This window comes from Phlebotomus papatasi, chromosome 2 (assembly GCF_024763615.1).
Source record: "Phlebotomus papatasi isolate M1 chromosome 2, Ppap_2.1, whole genome shotgun sequence".
Lineage (NCBI taxonomy): Eukaryota > Metazoa > Arthropoda > Insecta > Diptera > Psychodidae > Phlebotomus > Phlebotomus papatasi.
The window spans coordinates 98,063,138-98,081,062 of record NC_077223.1 but is presented as its reverse complement, the minus strand read 5'-3'; the positions used below and the strand labels follow the sequence as shown (position 1 = coordinate 98,081,062).

The following is a 17,925-nucleotide window of genomic DNA, read 5'->3' as shown; positions in this document are numbered from 1 at the left end:
AAGTAATATTTAGCACTTTATGTACAAAATGAATAAAATATTTATTATCAGGATAAATGCGATTTTTTAATGCTACTCCTGATAGGTCTTTATAGACTTACGACATTTATCATAATTCTCAGAAAATATACCTACGTGACGATATTTTCATCACTACCTAAATATTTTTTTAATCTTTTAATATAGAATTTGTATTTAGAATTTGAAAGGAAGTCAAAGTGATTTTGATTAAAAATGGTTCAAAATAAAGACTTTTATTTTTGCACTAGACTAGACCATTATTGCAATATTAATTTTCTTTTATAAGGAACAGTGAACAGCCTATGTTTGTATATTTGTAATGTCTAACGATATCAATACGATATCGGTATCTAAAAAAATGTTACAGTGAGGTCAGTCGGTCAGTGAGGTGAACAGGCTCATCGATACATTGAATAGGCTTCTATTTAATTCAAATGAATTATCGAAACGAAAGGATCGAAACCCGTATGAAGCATATGCAGCAATGCATTTCGTAGAGCGGAAAATGCGGGAAATAAAACAATTTTAAATTCTTCACGTGAATTTATTTATTGTACATCGACCAGAAATATAATCTCTGGTGTGCTATCCCTCTGTCACTGCGATGATTTATCGCTTCTGGACAGTTTTTTCACCTCCATGAGAGAAACTCCACTCGAGGAAAGTGGTGAACCTCCCATTAGGACCAAGAACACCCCATTGATGGCCATTGAATTCCAGATTTTGCTAATCCACTGATCCACTCGTGACAGTGTTCCCTCCACTTTCTCATCCACCAAATTGTCCGGGTTGATTTTTACATGTGTTAGAGCAAAGGCAGCATCAAGGAGAGCTGTGCAAGTCTTACTAATTGCCGCCTTATTGCTCTTCTTCATGAAACAGGAAATTTTTGCATTTTCCTGTTCCTCTGCCGTTTGCTGCAATCTCCTTGCCTCCATGAACTTTTCATAGTCAGCTCCTGTTGCATTTGACGACACAATCAGCGTTGAGAGATTCTTCTTGGGTTTTGTGAGAGCTTTTTTCAGCACTTTTCCTTCAATTTCTGCCAGCATCTCATCGAAATTTTCTTCTTTTCGCTTCTGACGGCGCTTTTTGCTGAGCACAATATCGCCAAAGTCAATGCCCTTGGCTAATTTTAACTTTGTCAGCTTTAGTGTGGCCACACTGTCCTCCACAGAATCGTGTCCCTCTGGATTCTTCTGAATAGTCTCTCCGAGAAATTCTCTGGCTAGGACTTGGAGTTTACTCTTGAATCTCCTATCTCCGGTGATATTGTAGATGACACTCGTGTCAATCACATAGGGATGCATCATTCCCAGAGCATTCAAATCCATATTTAAGCTTTGGCCAACGAGAATGGCATCAGCCGGGAGAAGTTCCCGAATCTCTTGCTGCACTTCCTCGGCGGTTTTTGTGACATCCTTCATCAGGTCTGCCGTAATTCCGGAGTAGGGAGTGAGATAATCGATGATGGGATTGGCAGGCTTCACCAGAGTCTCATAGACAGTTTTGTACTCCTCATTGACAATTGAGACACGTGTCAGCTCATTGAATCCCAAAGTTGTTCGACACATTTCACAATCCAGCCCAAACATTGGGCTCTGCGGCGTGACTTCCTTGTAGGAGTCTTTCGTGAGGAGGTAATCTCGACATTTGGTAGCCAATTCTCCTCTCAGTGGCAGTGGGTATCCTTCATCAACCATCTGCAGAGGTCTCAGAAGGAGCTTTGTTCGCGGAAATACATCATCCGGATGGAGTTCTTCTTCTTGCTCCTTGTCCCCATTTCTCTTTTCAATGGGAAATATTGACTTGAGCATCACAACTGGATCCTGCATAACTTCCAGAGCAGCTTCAAGACTCCCATACTGCCGGATTAGTATCTCGCGTTGGCTCATTGCCAATGGCACTGATGCAAACTCCTCGAGAATTCGTCCCTCTCGATGTGGCGGCATCACTGTCTCCAGTTTCAATTTGAATATCTTGTTTGTCTCCTGAAAGAGACTCTCGTACGCTGAGAAGTGATACAGGTAGATTCCTTCGATGAAAAGGATCACAGTATGTGTGATTTGCTGAACTTTCTCCAAGTTGCACCATCTCCAGGGAGTCTGGGGAGATTCCTTCCCGAACACTGTCTGCATCACAAGGTGCTGGATATCTTCCAGGAAAATAGGTGTCCTATCGCAGGCACGAATATCCAGAGAAGCCACCTCTCCCGGAGTTTTGAGTCTAATTTTTGGCACATTTTTCAGCTGTTTCTTCCTGTCTTCCAGAGCCTTCTTCAGCTCTTTGTACTCCTCCTTCGTGAAAGTTGCCTTCTCCGGGGACATTTCATCGATTTTTGGACGCTTGATTTCTGGTTCCGGATCACACGACTGATCAGCAATGCTCGAAGTTCCTTCCTCCTTCAATCCCAAGTCTCTGTCATTTAATTCAGCAACAGCGGCCAATGCTGCCATTTTCTTCTTTTTCTTCTCTAGACGAATCTCCTGCTTAGTCGGTGGCATATTTCCTGCAAAGATATTACTAAATTTAATCCCATTTCTCTGTATTTTTCTCCCTAGAAAATCTTACCATTATGCACGTGTAAACAAAAACAACGCCAAACGTCAAGGTTGCTGAGGGAATTTACACTGATTTTCTACCAATATGACAAACTCCCACAATAAATCTAGTACACTAAAGCAAAATGTTTCACTTTTTTATTATTTTACATTCACTTTATTATTAATTTAGGCTTTGCAAACACTAAAATAGTAAAAAATTGCCTAAAACCTTTCGAAACTAAACAAATCAGCTGAGAGTAACAGTGTGAAGTTAGCAACAAATCATGTTCGAAAAAAGCCTATTCAAACTATTCGAACAGCATGTTCCCGTTACCGGTTCAACTAAAAAAAAAAGCGCGACCACGAGGATCCATGTTGAATAATTTTCTAAGCAGTTTTTTCTTTAATTTTTCCTTTATTTTCCGCGAAAATATACCAAAAAATACATCTGTGTGGTGTAGCAACGTTTTCCTAGTGATTCATTGACTGGACATATGAAATATGTCGCTGTACAATCTTTTGCTTCCACTTTCAAAGTTCTGGAAGCCGAAGAACATAAGAATTTCCAACAATGTCTTTAGTCTTCATGGGAAATTCACCGTGGGATTGCTAGTGATCTCTTCTCTGATTGTTTCAGTCAAAGAATACTTTGGAAATCCGATCACCTGTATGGTCGAAAGTAATCAGAAGAAAGACTACGCTGAATATTATTGCTGGCTGCACGGTACCTACATTCTGAAGAGATACCTCAATGGTGAGTTCATATTTTCTTAAGAATTCCTTCTATGCTAAATTTCCATGATTTTCTCTAGAAATTACTAGAACTCTTGATGAAATAAACAAAAAGTTTATTAACTAGCATATCCTAAAATAAACACAGTATTTTGTGAGTTTTTAATGGATTTGGTTAAGCATTTCCGGAAAGATCTTAGTTAGAATTTATCAATGTCCTCTTGTTCTTTGTTCCTCTAACTGAAAGAGGATAGGCCATTATTTGTCGATTTGTAAATTTAACTTCGTCTTTCCCAAGGAAATCATATTTCTGTGATATGTATTGGATTCTTATGACGAGAAAATTCTTCCCATGCCACTCTTCTATCTGTCTGTCATCGATCTAGCTAGAGGCCCTAGAGGCCAAACGGTTAGTGATATCGACTTCTGATTCTCAACAGCTAAAGTTCATAATCATCTACTATATACTATATATATATTTTTTTTTAAAAGTAATTCCACCTTAGAATGTTAATCTTAAATTAGGAGAACGAGAAGTTTTGATTAGATGAGCTAGGCGAGCAGCTCAAAAAATATTTAACTCGTGAAGACATAAATTTTGATTGAATGTAGCTCTTATGCTGGACACACTACGACTTAAGCCGAGAGACGACTTAACGTAGGTGGGTTCCCTTAAAATAAAAATAATGTTTTTAAATAGAACGGAGCCTTATCATAATGCAATTTATCTTTAAGGTTGATTTAAAAAGTCAAATTATAGGCAAGGTCCAGGGGGTAAATTCTCTAATTTTCGTGAGTTGTTCACCAGTGACACTCACGAAAAAAAATCGACCATTTTGTTCTCTGAATCATTTTTGAGTCACTGGACCATCATATTATGTGAGAAGTGTCACGAAAATATCGTGTGAAATGTCACAAAAATAGGCACGGAGAATCACACTTGAGTGAGAAGTTTCGGTATTTTCTCATTTTTAGCACTTTCCTCACGTTCTCACAAAGTTACAGAATTTAACCCCAGGAGGGGAATTCTGTAACGTTCTGGCAATGCCATATGACAAATTAGTTTCAAATTTTAGGAGAGCTGTTTCGAAAATGCAATTCTGTAGCCATGACATTGCCATTTCAGCTCACGTGGCATTGTCAGAAGTCACATACAGTAGACTCTCTCTTGGGCATTTGGGGCGAAATGTCATCCGGTTTAGCGATAGAATTGACCGTCAAAGCCTTTGTAAATTCCACAAAAAGTGCTCAATTATAAAGAATCACGATAAAATGGGAAGGATTACAGCGAATTTGAGCAAATTTGCTTCAAAATTGAACGTGAAAATTGTCAACAAAATTTGACGCCCGATTGAAAAAGAGCCGATTGAGTGAGAGTCTACTGTATTTGAGATTTCTGGCAATTCAAATGACAATGAATTTGGTTAAACAAATCAACCAAGACAGGCTGTATTTGCATAATATCACTAAGTAAATAGATTTCATTAAAAAATTAATGAATTGCATTTTCGAACTCATATGAAAAAAAGCTCGAATGGCATTGTCAGGTTTCGAACTCACGCGTGACAATGCCACGAAAATTACAGAATTCTCCTACAGATCCATTTAAAGTTAGGAGAAAAAAGCCCTATTATGAAAATACGCCAATTCAAGTGGTCTATTTCCCCCTATTTAAAATTTTGAAATCCGATATTCATAGGCTATTAAGGGTAAGTCTATCTTGCTGACCCGAGCATTTTTAAATGTTGTATAAAGGAATAAGTTTTCCACCAAAATTATATCAAATTGGATATGTTTTTCATTCTTCTTCTTTTTCTTCTATTTTATGTAAGGCTGTCGGATCGGACTCACTCGAGTCCATCATCCGTAACAAATTCGTTCACTCCGTTTAGTTTTAAAATTTTCTGTTTAACACTTTTTAATTTATCACTTTTATTTTTTTCACTTTTTATTATTTTGCGTTTACTATTGTTTTTATTCATGAGTGCTCGTAACAAAGCGAAAGGAAATGACACAAAAAATCCCGTATTTATCGTTCTTCGTTATGATTTTATGACGAAAATTGCAACGAGACCATGAGTATAGATAGGTCATACCATAAGGGATATCCACTTCTGGTCTTCGGTGTCCACCCGTAACGTTCCCTAGAGACTTTTTTTTCATTTCCTCACTCCCTACCCCACCTCCCATCCAAAACCATGTTTTTGGTTTATTTCAAAAAAACGGCTCCAACGATTTCCTTTGTTTTCGGATATGTATTGGAGGTAGCCCAGGTCAGCATTTGGTTCCTACTATCTATGACCGAAATGTTCGAAATGAAGAGTTTTTCGAAGTTAAAATTTAAATATTCTGAATGGTGTATTTTTCAATTGATTTGGTTAACTTTGGATTTTTTGGAAAGACCTTGATTGAAATTTCCAATCCTGCTGTATCGGTTTTAATCAGTAACCAATCGGTAAAGTACCTGTAATTAATTTTTGCTAATACTTTTTATATGTTCAAAATTCAAAAGTTTGTTACCGGGTCAAACGGTAAGGGCCTCGACAGACCTGAGGATTAGCCGAGAGACGGCCTAGTGTAATTATATTAGAAGTAACGGTTAAAGTGCATTTCCATAATTTTCCACTAAGTCGTCTCTCGGCTTAAGTCGTAAGTGTGCCTAGGGCATAAGAGATATAGACTTTCGGTCTTTGGTTACTCACCAATAATTCGAAATTTACCAGAAGCATTTTCCCATTATTCCTCCAATATCCCTCCTCCTCAGAAAATCACACGATTCACAAGCTACGTTATAACATTTTTTCTTCTCTGAAAAAGTTTTCTAATGGATTTATGATATTTTTGAATTTTTGATATTTGATGAATATTGAAAAGGAAAATTTACGTAGAGCATTATCTCGTGACTTCGAGCATTCCGAAAAGCAGGGATGCTTTGCCATCTCTTTTTATACATCATATTACAACAATATGGGACAATACTTTTTTTAGAAAATTAAGTACCTAACTTACCGCTCGAACTCAAAGAGAGAGCAGTTTATATAATCCACTTTTTCCAATTTTATTTCTTTCATTTTTGAATATGTTTTAGAAGAGTCAAGGCGAATATTTCGTCCTCGGACACCTATGTTCGAAAACCATTTCGATATCAAATTTTCGAAGATCAAAATTTAATCTTTTGGAGGGTGTATTTGCTTGAAATTGGATTTTTTTTAAAGATATCTTGAATTTCCAACCCGACGGCATCGGACTTAATCGGTCATAAGTCGGTATAGTACCCGTAATTGATATTATATATTTTTCAATTTTTTTTCTCTCAGATTCAAGTCATAACTTTATTTATTCTTCAGAGACAATAAAAAATCTTGAAATAATTCTAATTGTATTTTGTGATCATGATTGTTCAGTAGGTTCGATCTTGGGAACATAGGTTGCATTCGTGGGATTCTCTATTTCTGTGAATAGATAAAAAGCAATATTAATTTTTTTTTGCTAATCCTTGATACTTTGCCGAAATGTATAACTCACTTTTAAAATCAAGTGTTAGTCCCTTGTGTTGTTTTTTGTGATGACATTTAAGGTAATCCAAATGAGCGAATGTTCGGAAGCAGTATGAGCATCGTAGATTGCGATCCATGTGAACGGATTGATGTTTTTGCAATTTTTCTCTGAAGTAAAAAGCCTTGCCACAGACTTCGCATTTAAAGGACTTGGATGAATGGGTCATCATGTGTTTGTTGAGATTGCTTATATTGGTATATGTCCGGGAACAAATGGTACATTGCAGGGATTTTATGTTTTTATGAGCAGTAACATGCCGTTTGTAGGTGAAGATTGTCCAGAAGTAGACTCCACATAATGGGCAGACTAAGGGCTTTCCCTGTTCCTTTTTTAGTCCTTGGTTAGGCATCTGTGAACTGGATGAAAATCAATGGTTTTTTTGAATGTCAATTTGGCTAAGTTAGTGTTATCTGGAGGACAATTACCTGTCGTGCAGCTGACCTATGTGACGCATTAGATCGTATCTGTGGTGAAATTTCTTTCCGCAGGAATCACAGCCATGAATACGTCCACAACGAATCTTCCGGAGATGCGATCTAAGGGACTTGATATTCTTGTAAGTCTTGTTGCAGTGGGTGCAGGGCAATTTGGCACTTTCAAAATGAACTGCCACCAGGTGTCCCCTCAGGACATCTTTAGATCCATAAGCTCTGGGGCAATGGGCACAATGGAAGTTCATTTTCTGTGAATGCTTTGTCATATGGGAAGTAAATTTTGATTTTATCAGGAATGTCTCTCCACAAATCAGGCACTTGTACTTAGGTTTATCAGTTGGAATTAATTCTATGATCTCAAAGTGTTCCAAAACTTGAGGATTATCTTTGTTGTACCTATGAAAAAAGAAACTGTTATTTCGTGAAAATTTCCAAATGATTCCATTAATTTTACCCATTTTCTGCTTCATTTGTACTATGTTCTTGTATTTGATATTCTTCTTTGACAATGACACAATTTAATTCCTCCCTATCAATAGGATTTTCCATTTTCAATGAGAGAGTTTAACGCGTGTTTTGTTTTGGTTTCTTTTTATTGACAATTTGATTTCTAGCAGTTTATGCTGAGTCGCAAATTTTTTTTCATAACCCAGTAAAAAGTGAATCTGTTATAATTTTACATTTGGATGAGGACTTGGTTTTCTGGTAGAATTGAAAAGAAATGTCCTTAGAAATTCTACACTTGATGAAATGTTTGGATTTTTTTTTATTTTTTAATAGCTTTTACAACAGGATTGAGATTTTTATTGTTAACTAAATAGCGAAAATTGATGAAGACTTTTCTTTAAATTAGAGTTATCGAATTTGAATTATTAGCCAATATTGGCAACAGGCAATGTGTTAAGAAAGTAAAGGTGTCAAATTTGAATTAAATAATTGACAATTTTGTTAGAAGAGAATTTGTTTTAATCCAAAACTGAAAATATCATAAAATATCGTCGGTTCCGAAGAAGACTATTGTAAGTCTACTTACAATAGTATAAAAAGATAGTATCATTGGATGCAGAAACCTTAGATCTATATCCCCACAAAGTTTTATGTTGATTAAGATATTCCTGCAAAAGTTACAAGAAAAAAACTTAAAATCAGCGTGCCCAATTATTAAGTTTTTTGCCCACAATTTTGCTATAATTAATTTAAAAATAGTGTTAACTAGAAGATATTCAATGCGTAAGTATAATAAAATAGTTTCAAAAGCTGAAAGTATACTAATTGCAGTGAAATTAATGAAAATAAATTTTAGCTGTTAAACTTTAAACCCCTTTCCTGTAAAGTTTACATTTTGGACTTACAATAATCTTCTTCGGAACCGACGATATATTGCTGAGCTGCTTCAGTCTGGTTCGTCAGCCAGGTCTTCCAGTCTCGTTGTTCCAAGGTCGGGGATCTACATTCTTCATAGTTCACTCTTTATCAAAGAGGTGACTCTCTGCAATTAACTGCCTTGAGAGAAGAGAAAGCGGCTCATTCAATCCTTTCTGTCGTCTTGCCTTTTTTATCTCTTGTCTTGCGTATTAGTTTTTCTTGTATTTCTTAGTTAAACTTGTACTTTCTGAATTCTGAACTTGGTTGACTCAGACGGCTTATACAATCTGAGAAAAAGCACTTCCACCATTCGGCTCTGGAGGTTGTTCACCAACTTTCGGTGGACGTTGACTGTTTCTTCAATTGCTTAAACTGTTCCAAGAAATTTAATCTTAATAGTAGGCATTGTCATTGTAAATAAATAAATAAATAAAATATAAAAAAAGATGAAATCAGTTAGTTATAATGTTTTTATTAAAGCGCAGATTTTCAACGTGAATAATAAAAACTACATAAAATATATAAATGGAAGAAAAAAGATATCAATAATATCCCGTAAAATAAAAAAGGAGTCTCATTCATAAGCTCATCTATTATTTTTTTTAGAGCCTAACCTAAGCCAAGAATTTATTATCGTATAATTTGTATATTTCCCCTTATTACACGAGAATTGCTGGGTTATGTATGTCTTAGACACACTTACAACTTAAGCGTAGGTGTGTCTAACGTAACCAGTACCTCACTAAGTCGTTTCTTGACTTAAACCGAGACACTGATGGAAATGCGATCTAAACATTATTTTGATCATCATGCCGTGTCTTAGCTTAAGTGGAATTTGGCTGACGATGAATGTAAAAAATGGTCCTTCAATTGAAAGTCAGACTCAAAATTAAAATTTGAAGATGTCTTTTTTTTTCAAGAATTCATGGGTGAGTATCGTGAGTATAAATATTTAAAATTGTGTTCGCGTTTGTAGGAACAATTGGCCAGAGAGTAGCTGCCCTGGGAGTTGGTGAGGCATTTGGAGCTGAAACTGATAGTGATCGTATCTATCAGAGATATTATCAATGGATCACCTTTGTTCTCTTGCTATTGGCTGTGTTGCTTCACATCCCGACCTTCCTGTGGAAACTGTGGGAAGGTGGACGTATGAAGACTGTCTGCAAGGATTTTGGATCACCAATGGTGTCACCAAACTGGAATGGAGTTGAGAGCATCCGTATTGTGAAGTATTTACGTCAGAGGAACTACAAAACTCTCCATCGAGTTTATGCATATCGGTTCCTCTTCTGCGAGATTCTCAATTTTATCACTGTGATTGGCACAATTTGGATACTTGGTTTGATATTTGAAGATTTTTGGATTGAATATGGGAAGGCTGTAAAAGCAATGCTTTCTATGGATACAACTGCTTGGGCCACTAGTACTTCGCGTATGTTCCCAAAGCTGGCTAAATGCGTTTACCATACCTTTGGATCATCTGGAACTGTGCAAAAGTTCGATGCCCTCTGCTTGCTGTCCCTTAACATTATAAATGAGAAGATTTTTGCAATTTTGTGGCTATGGGTGGTCTTTCTCTTCATCACTAGTGCCATAAATATTTTCTACAAAATAGCGATTTTCTTCTGTACACAGATTCGCATGAGAATACTCTATTCTCAGTCCTGTGGAGAGAAGTACGGTGCAATTCGACTCATCACCAACAATGGAGACTTTGGACAATGGTTTTTCCTTTATCAGATGAGTCGCAACATCAATCCGGTGATTTTTCATGAAATCCTCCGCGATTTGATTAAATACGATCAAGAGAATGTATTGTACGAGAAGAATCATGATGATACGGAGGAGACCATATAACGTCTTTTCGATTAAAACGCTTTCGTTTCCAAATTGCAATAATCTGACCGTTGTACATACAGTGATACTTATATTAATTTGTCAAGTATTATAGGAAATACATTCCAATGAGATTTATTCTAAAAGTGATAATTGAAGTGTTCAAAAGAATTACTGATGTGCCTTATTTAGGGAATTAAGTAATTACAATACTTATACTTTTGATAAAAAAAAGTGTCTTAGATTTAAAAAAATAATATATTTGCAGGAAATTCATGTGAAGTTAATATTATTTGTACTGAAATATTGAATATTGTTATTAATTCATGAAGTGAAATAAAATAAATTGAACTATATCAAATTCTTTGACTTCCCTCTGTATATGACACTAGGATTTTTCATGTTTTAATTTAAAATTGAATTAAGCATAATAAAATCTGGAACTACTTGAAATTTATCATAACCAGAACGAATTTGCGAGAAATTTGATAATTTTAAATAGTCTGCTAATTTTTTTATTGTGCATGACTGCAGAAAAATGTGAAATTCCTCTTATAAATATTTTATCTATTATATACCAGAAAGATTCCAAAAGCCAGAAGAAAAAACTAGACGAAAAATGGTTTTTTTTGTAGTCATCCGATCTCCATTGGATATTTTCTGATACCACAGTTTTTCCGCATGGACCTTGGAGAAACGTAGAGCGAATAACTCATCCTGACATCAGAGGGGTGGTATGATAACTTTTCGATACTATCGAATCGATAGTTTCGACAAATCTATCTCTTAAATTTAGTTAATGACGGATTTTAAAACATTTATATATAAGTATATTTATAGAATCATTTGTTGTACCATTTTTGAAAGAATGTGACTGTTGATAATTATTTTAGATACAAAAAATGCAGCTCTCAATTTTTCAGGATCGACAGTCGACGTTACTATATCGAAAACTAGTAATAAATGTCATCAAAGATTATGAAGTATGAGATTGTGAGTTTATCACGTGATAAATTCACTGATCTGGGGCAAAATTCTGCTATTCGGGAGTTTCTCACGTGAATACAAAAATCGAGAAATGCACACTGTCTAAGAGTGGTCTACTCGATTTTTCCTTAGTAAACTTTGTGTGTTTCTCGTTTCTCGATTTTTGTTCTCACGTGAGAAACTCCCGAATAACATAATTTGCCCCCTGAGATCGTTTTATCTAAATGTTTCAAAAGACTTTAACAAAAATTATTATGTAAATTCTGGGATACTGTGACTGTTTCACATGATACACTATATGAAAAGTTAATGAAATACTCACAAAAGTCGATCTAAATATCTAAAAGTTATGAATTAATTTATCACGTGAAAAATTCATGAATTTGAGAATTCACCCTCAGGCCTCATTTTCAACAAGTTTATCACTAATACACTGTATTTGTTCAATTTTTGCCACAAATAATATAAATCACGCACGAGTAAATAAATTTAATCAGAACAATTGGGTTCAATAGGCAACAAAAATGATTGCTAGAAAATTGAAATTGATGAGCAATTTTAACAATATTTTTCTTGATTACAAATTAACTTGAGCAACCCCATTTATGCTATTTTTTTAATAAGTTTTTGTCGATCAAGAAATTTTAGTTTTTTATTAAAATTTGTAAAAATGTATCAATTCAACTAATTTTTAACGTAAAATTATGCGTAACTAAGTACAAAATCAGGGCCTCGAGTGGGTCAGTGGATAGAGTAGTAGCTCTATGACTGCGAGGTCTGGGGTTCAAAGCTGAGCAGCAGCAGAAAAAGATTTCTCATGCCATATCGGCTTTGAATTCGTCCAGTGAATGAATGAATAGTAATGTCAATGGTGCATATTGGCAAAAAAGTGAACCGCCTAAACAATAGAGGCTGGTACGAGAACGAGTTTCGACATGAAAGTGGTACTTCAGTCGATAAATATTCGCTGTCACTGATCCCAAACACACACCGAGAAGGGATGCTGTGATATAGTAGCGGCACTGATAGCCCACAGAGCTGTGATATTGAGCGGCTACCCGTATCGGGAGATAAGATAGAATAGGAGTGGGGAAGCATAAGGGGCCCAATTGGTGGCCTGGATGCATCGGAATATCCGAAATGGAGAACTGACCCCTGGTAAAATCTTATCTTAAGTACAAAATCAGTTATACAATGCAAAGCGTGATGTGAAATTTTTTGTGCTTTTCTTCCAACATTTTATAAGGTAAAGTATCCTATGTCGACCACTTAACGATAGATTTTGTGGAAAACTTATGAAAAAAAACCGTTATAATATGTGTTTTTTGATAGGGTTTTTGCCTAAAACTATAGAATAGTGAATAGATCCTTATCTATCTAATTGTGAACTTCATTTAGTCATAATATAATTTTAAATTATAAAAAAATTTAAATGCTTCAAAAATGTGAAGTGTTCCTCTACTCGACCACTTCAATATCAGTGTACCTCTACTCGACCGCCTGGGGTTCTTTAACTTTGACTTGTTTAACACATCATGAATAGCACTTAAAATTTAACTAATCATTAAAATAAATAGAGAAACTCATTTTATGAATTCATTCAGAAGTATAGAACAACATTCCAGTGAAAAAAGCTTCACTAGCTATGATTCGTCGACCGGTTGAATTGAGGAACAATTTATTTGAAATGCACTTTCAATTTTAATACATAAAATTAATCTTTAACTTAGTCATGGTACTAAAATTTTTGCACAAGTAAAGATTAAGTCCTCAACTTGCGATTAGACTCAAAATTTGAATTCTCAAGTATTCTGTGAGGGTAATAATTGAAATAATTTCTTAAGAAAAAGTCAAGAATATCAAAAAGTATGCCATAAATTTAATGAAAAATTGCGAATTTTTCTTTAAGAAATACCTTAACGGCGTTATCACTTTTGCACATTAAAATTTTAATGTGATTCACATTAATTGTCGCTTATGAGCGTCCAAATATGTTATTTGTGTCTTTGAGTTACTTAATATTTCGGGTTTTTCTTTTTATTGATAGAGAAATGGACTTGGCCTGCAAAAATAAGTTTAAAATTACCTAAAGCATAAATATTTTTCACATTAAAAAAAAATCGCATTAATGCTATAAATCAATTTATATCAAATTTTGCGGGCCAAGTCTACCTTTTTATCAACAAATAGATCAAATTTTGAATATAAAATGATTCAAATACACGAATTACACATTTGGACTCTCATCAGCGACAATTAATGTGAATCATATTAAAATTTTAATGTGCAAGTGTGATAACACAGTAACGCTCTGTCTTTTTATGGTTTTTCAGTGTTTTATGGTCAATTTCTATGATATTTTCACTGATTTGAATTAATTATGAAATAATTGACCCTATGATGTTAAATCATTCGATATTATTGTAAATGTAAATAAATTGAATAAATATTTCCATCTTCTACTGATCGACTTGAGGAGCCCAGAGTGGTCGACTCGAGGATACTTTACCATTTACCTTATAATCCTTATAATATTTTTATTTTTAAAATTTTTTTCTCAAGGAAACGAAAAAAATAAAATAGTTTAAGAATTCTTCACGTACATGGAAAGACGTTGGATTTATCCTAAAAGTTTCCATTGTGATTTATTTTCTTTGATTCCCCATCGGACATGTATAACAGATTGTGTCTTGGCTGTTTCTTGTAGTTATACTCACCGCATAATTCACCATTTCCTGAAGAAAAAAAATGACAATCCAAGTGGGGAAAAGATCAGAAGGCGAGGTGTGCGTGTGCGCCAACGACATCAGTTCGATTTAGTTTGCGAAGGTGGCTGGATGTGTTTCCACTTGCAGCCGGTCAAATTTTTTATGTACAGTGTTGCAGTAGAGAGTGTACAAGAGAGAAGATTTTGCCGTGTGTGTCCGCATTTTGAAGCCAAATCATATATTTTCGCGTGTGCAGTGTAATAATTTCTTTCTGATATTTTGCTTCATAGACACCCAAAAGGAAAACAATAGCAAAAGACAATTTAATTGTGCTGATACGAAAGAAATTAAGTTTTTTTTTGAAGATCACGCGCAAACCCTCCCCTTTCATCAAACATGGAATTGGCACCAAATTATTCCTTCGTTTTCGATTTTGAAAATGACTTTATACACGAGGACACACGCCACTGGATGCTCAGGAACTGGACATGGGTGTTCTACTCATCTGGAATATATATGCTTGTAATATTTGGGGGCCAACAGTTTATGCTCAATAGACCAAAGTAAGTGATGAAAAGAAAATGTGTGTGTGAACACGGAACATTTTGCAATTGCTCTTATAAGAAGAGAGGAAAGGTGTGTGATATCAGAGAGGAAAACGCCCCTAACCCCATTTTCCATATGCCCACTGACAGAGATTTTTTTTCTTACCCACAAAAATGATTATAAATTGCACCAGAGTCACTCAGACGCTCTTCCCAGACACTTTCCGGGCTCTTTTCTCACTGCCGCTGAGAAAAGAAAGTTTGTGCCTCCACGAGTTCAACGTGGAGAGTGAGAGAGTAAGTCCGCTGGAAATCGGGTGATTTTCGCATGATATTTGAGGTTATGTCGTGGCGATTGGAGGGTCCGTGAAAAAAGACCAAATACCACCAAAATTGAGTGCCATGGGGCGAATTGAGGTTGGCTCAGGTGATGGGCAAGGTGATGAAGAATGTGTTTGCGTACAGAAAGTCACGTTGGTGTCTTTTTTTGCTGAGGAAATCCCCTCAAAAAGACAACAATCACCTGCTCCCCGTGTCTTGTTTGCCCAGAAAAGGCATCTATTAGTCATCGGCTTATGTGGGTGGGAAATTTCTTTTGATTCTCATAACCCGGACACCCTCTTTGCCATCTTCTCGGCGAGGACACCTAGAATTCTATCGTGGGAAATTATCAGACAATGCTTATTAGCTTCTTGTTAGTGTGATTATTAATTAACCAATTGGATCTTATAGAGTCTGATTTCGGATTTAATCCAAAAATTAATTCACTAAAATCGACTAAAAATTTAGAATATTAAAAAGAAGATCATTTTATAACTTTTCAAAACAAGGAAAGTTCTGTAAATCTCCGCAAGTGTCTCCTAGTCGCGATTTACCGATCAATCGGGACATTATAGATTCCATGAACCTAAATAGTCAAATAATATCTGCCTAATTGATAAAACTTGTTCAAACTAGCATCATCGCACCATAAGAATTATTTCATTGAGATAAATGATTCGTCATTCAAAGATTCGATCCGGTTTAGAATTGTTAAGAATTTCTGAATCCAATTTTGTATAAATTAATTGATAAATCCTCCTACTGTAGAAATTTTGTTTATGCCATCGATTTAATTAAAGTCATTTGCATTTTTAAGACGTAATATTCGTCTAGACAAGTTTATTTAAAAATTTGAAAGAGCATTTTTAATATTATAGAATAGGATTTTGTCGTTTGTATCACACAATGTCGTAACTGGGATTTTTTTGTTAATTTTGAAATCAGGCCCTTAAGAGAGAAATCTTTAAAATAATCTTAGATCTTTTAATCGGTCAGGAGAATCTTTTAAACTTTTAAATACAGAAATACTTTAAGGTAAAATTGGAAACACCCTTCTGGGGGTGGATTCAACAGACCTTTGAGAATGTCAGTGAGAAGTTTTGGTGAGAAAAAAGTCACAAAAGCTCTCAAAATGCGATTCAGCAGCAAAATGAGAATCCTGTGAGAATCAAAATCAGTACATTTTAAGTGCCCAGTGAGTAATTTGTCACAGAGCTTTTTATAAATGCGATTCAGACGCTTATGCCCTAGACACACTTACGACTTAAGCCGAGAGACGACTTAGTGGAAAATGATGGAAATGAAGTTTAACCATTATGTCGAGTATAATTACACTAAGCCGTCTCTCGGCTAGTCTTCAGGTCTGTCAAGGCCCTTAGTGTGAACCTTGTGACAATTTCAAAAGTGAGAAAAAAGTCACTGTAATCAGCTCCCTGAACTTAGGATATAATCAAGATTCATATAACATCTCTCTGCATATATTTTTTCAAATTGAAATTATTTTTATTTTCATATTTTTTAGTTAAAAATATATTATCTCAGGAATTAATCGAGATCCTATAAAAATATTCTAGATTTAGACTTCCATATAATTTGTAATAATCCACAAGAATTAAATTTTTATCGGTCCTGATTAAAAACATTGTTTTTTTTTCTCCAGAATATCCATATTTTCCTTTGAGTTAAAGCTAATTAAAAATCTTATAACATTTAATAAGTTCTTTCTCGGGGGAATTGAAGTGTTTCAAAGTAAAACCATTCAGAAAATAAATAAATATCAGGAAGCAAAATTGTTGTCTTATAAGACGTACAGGATTAATCATTTGCCAAGTCTCTTATTGAACCTTTAAAAGGCTTTTTATGAGAATTTTGTTCTAAAATTCCTATAGAAGCTTTAAAAAAAAGTCCTTTGAGAGTGCGTTATTTTACTTTTAGTTGTGGCCTCTCTATCGCTCCTTGGAAATTACAAGGGTTCAACTCACTTTTTTGCGATTTTAAGATTCTAATGCACTTAGAAAGACAATTTAATAAATTTTCAGATGATATGTCATTAAATTTAGGGAATTTAGGTATTAGAAAAGTTCTTCAAAATTTTAATCTTTTTGAATACTTGTAAAATTTTTGTTTCAAGTAAAGGGGCACAAAATATATTCATCTTCAAATTTTTGTGAAACAGGGGACTAACTCAAGCAAGTTGATCCCTTGTCATTCTAATTTCAGCAAAATTTGCACATCATTTAGAACGACAAGGAGCTAACTTATTCAAAAACATATTTTGAAAGGTAAAAATATAAAAGTTTCGATGTTTATATTAGTGCTCATACAAATAGAAAAGAAATAAATTGTTTTTGTTCAGTCATTAAATTGAGATACTTATTTACACAAAGTTGAATCTTTCATGCTGTCTCCTGAAGAATGGCCGAAAATTAGTTGGCCTCTTGTAATTTCCAAGGAGCGACATATTCCAAGCAGTTTTTGTCAAAATTTGATTTTTTGAAGGAATATACCTGTAGTTTTGTATAGGTGGAAACGTCAAATTTCTATCAAAAATCTAATTTTTGAGAAAAATTCCGCCCAATGTGTAGAGGTCGGTAGTGACGGAACCAAAAACGCTATAATCAAGTTTTAAGAATGTTGCTTCTATAACGCCCTGGACCTGCTTAACTCTTTCGTCTCTTTTTGGACGAGAGTACCCAAAGCAGCATATGAATGTTCTGTGAAAAACAATGTTTTTTAAATATTCAGAACTGATAAAAATCCTATTTTTGTGGATGATTACAAACTATAAGGATGTCCAAATGTGACATATTTTTTGTAGGACCTCAATTAATTCCTGCGCTTAGATATTTTTGATTAAAAATTGTGAAATTTGCTT

At 34.8% G+C, this 17,925-nt stretch overlaps 4 protein-coding genes across 4 annotated transcripts in view; 2 read left to right on the top strand and 2 right to left on the bottom strand.

The window, feature by feature from the left end:
* Positions 1 to 544: 544 nt before the first annotated feature.
* On the bottom strand, positions 545 to 2,854 carry LOC129800326 (RNA exonuclease 5). Its single transcript, XM_055844641.1, has 2 exons — positions 2,593 to 2,854; positions 545 to 2,530 (listed from the first exon to the last, which is right to left on the bottom strand). Exon 2 carries the CDS (start codon positions 2,523 to 2,525, stop codon positions 618 to 620), a length of 1,908 nt encoding a protein of 635 aa, XP_055700616.1. The 5' UTR covers positions 2,526 to 2,530; positions 2,593 to 2,854; the 3' UTR covers positions 545 to 617.
* LOC129800333 (innexin inx2-like) lies at positions 2,842 to 10,845 on the top strand. Its single transcript, XM_055844652.1, has 2 exons — positions 2,842 to 3,318; positions 9,630 to 10,845. Exons 1-2 carry the CDS (start codon positions 3,066 to 3,068, stop codon positions 10,508 to 10,510), a joined length of 1,134 nt encoding a protein of 377 aa, XP_055700627.1. The 5' UTR covers positions 2,842 to 3,065; the 3' UTR covers positions 10,511 to 10,845.
* Positions 6,599 to 7,908, bottom strand: LOC129800335 (gastrula zinc finger protein XlCGF51.1A-like). Its single transcript, XM_055844655.1, has 4 exons — positions 7,743 to 7,908; positions 7,280 to 7,684; positions 6,822 to 7,210; positions 6,599 to 6,748 (listed from the first exon to the last, which is right to left on the bottom strand). The coding sequence occupies exons 1-4, from the start codon at positions 7,835 to 7,837 to the stop codon at positions 6,687 to 6,689; spliced, it is 951 nt and encodes a 316-aa protein (XP_055700630.1). The 5' UTR covers positions 7,838 to 7,908; the 3' UTR covers positions 6,599 to 6,686.
* Positions 10,846 to 14,211: 3,366 nt separating the features above from the next.
* LOC129800337 (elongation of very long chain fatty acids protein 6) overlaps positions 14,212 to 17,925 on the top strand; it is a 32,939-nt gene continuing 29,225 nt past the window's right edge. Inside the window, exon 1 of the mRNA XM_055844656.1 lies at positions 14,212 to 14,747. Coding sequence (XP_055700631.1) covers positions 14,581 to 14,747 — 167 coding nt within the window. The 5' untranslated portion in view covers positions 14,212 to 14,580. The remainder of the gene's footprint in view (positions 14,748 to 17,925) is intronic.

What these genes read in the sequence shown, in the direction of transcription:
- LOC129800326 (XM_055844641.1), bottom strand. Translation starts at nt 2,525, where the DNA reads ATGCCACCGACTAAGCAGGAGATTCGTCTAGAGAAGAAAAAGAAGAAA.
- LOC129800333 (XM_055844652.1), top strand. Translation starts at nt 3,066, where the DNA reads ATGTCGCTGTACAATCTTTTGCTTCCACTTTCAAAGTTCTGGAAGCCG. An exon ending in TCTGAAGAGATACCTCAATG is followed by an intron (nt 3,319 to 9,629) that starts GTGAGTTCATAT and finishes TCGCGTTTGTAG; the next exon opens with GAACAATTGGCCAGAGAGTA.
- LOC129800335 (XM_055844655.1), bottom strand. Translation starts at nt 7,837, where the DNA reads ATGGAAAATCCTATTGATAGGGAGGAATTAAATTGTGTCATTGTCAAA. An exon ending in ATAGGTCAGCTGCACGACAG is followed by an intron (nt 7,211 to 7,279) that starts GTAATTGTCCTC and finishes ATTTTCATCCAG; the next exon opens with TTCACAGATGCCTAACCAAG. An exon ending in ACTAACACTTGATTTTAAAA is followed by an intron (nt 6,749 to 6,821) that starts GTGAGTTATACA and finishes ATCTATTCACAG; the next exon opens with AAATAGAGAATCCCACGAAT.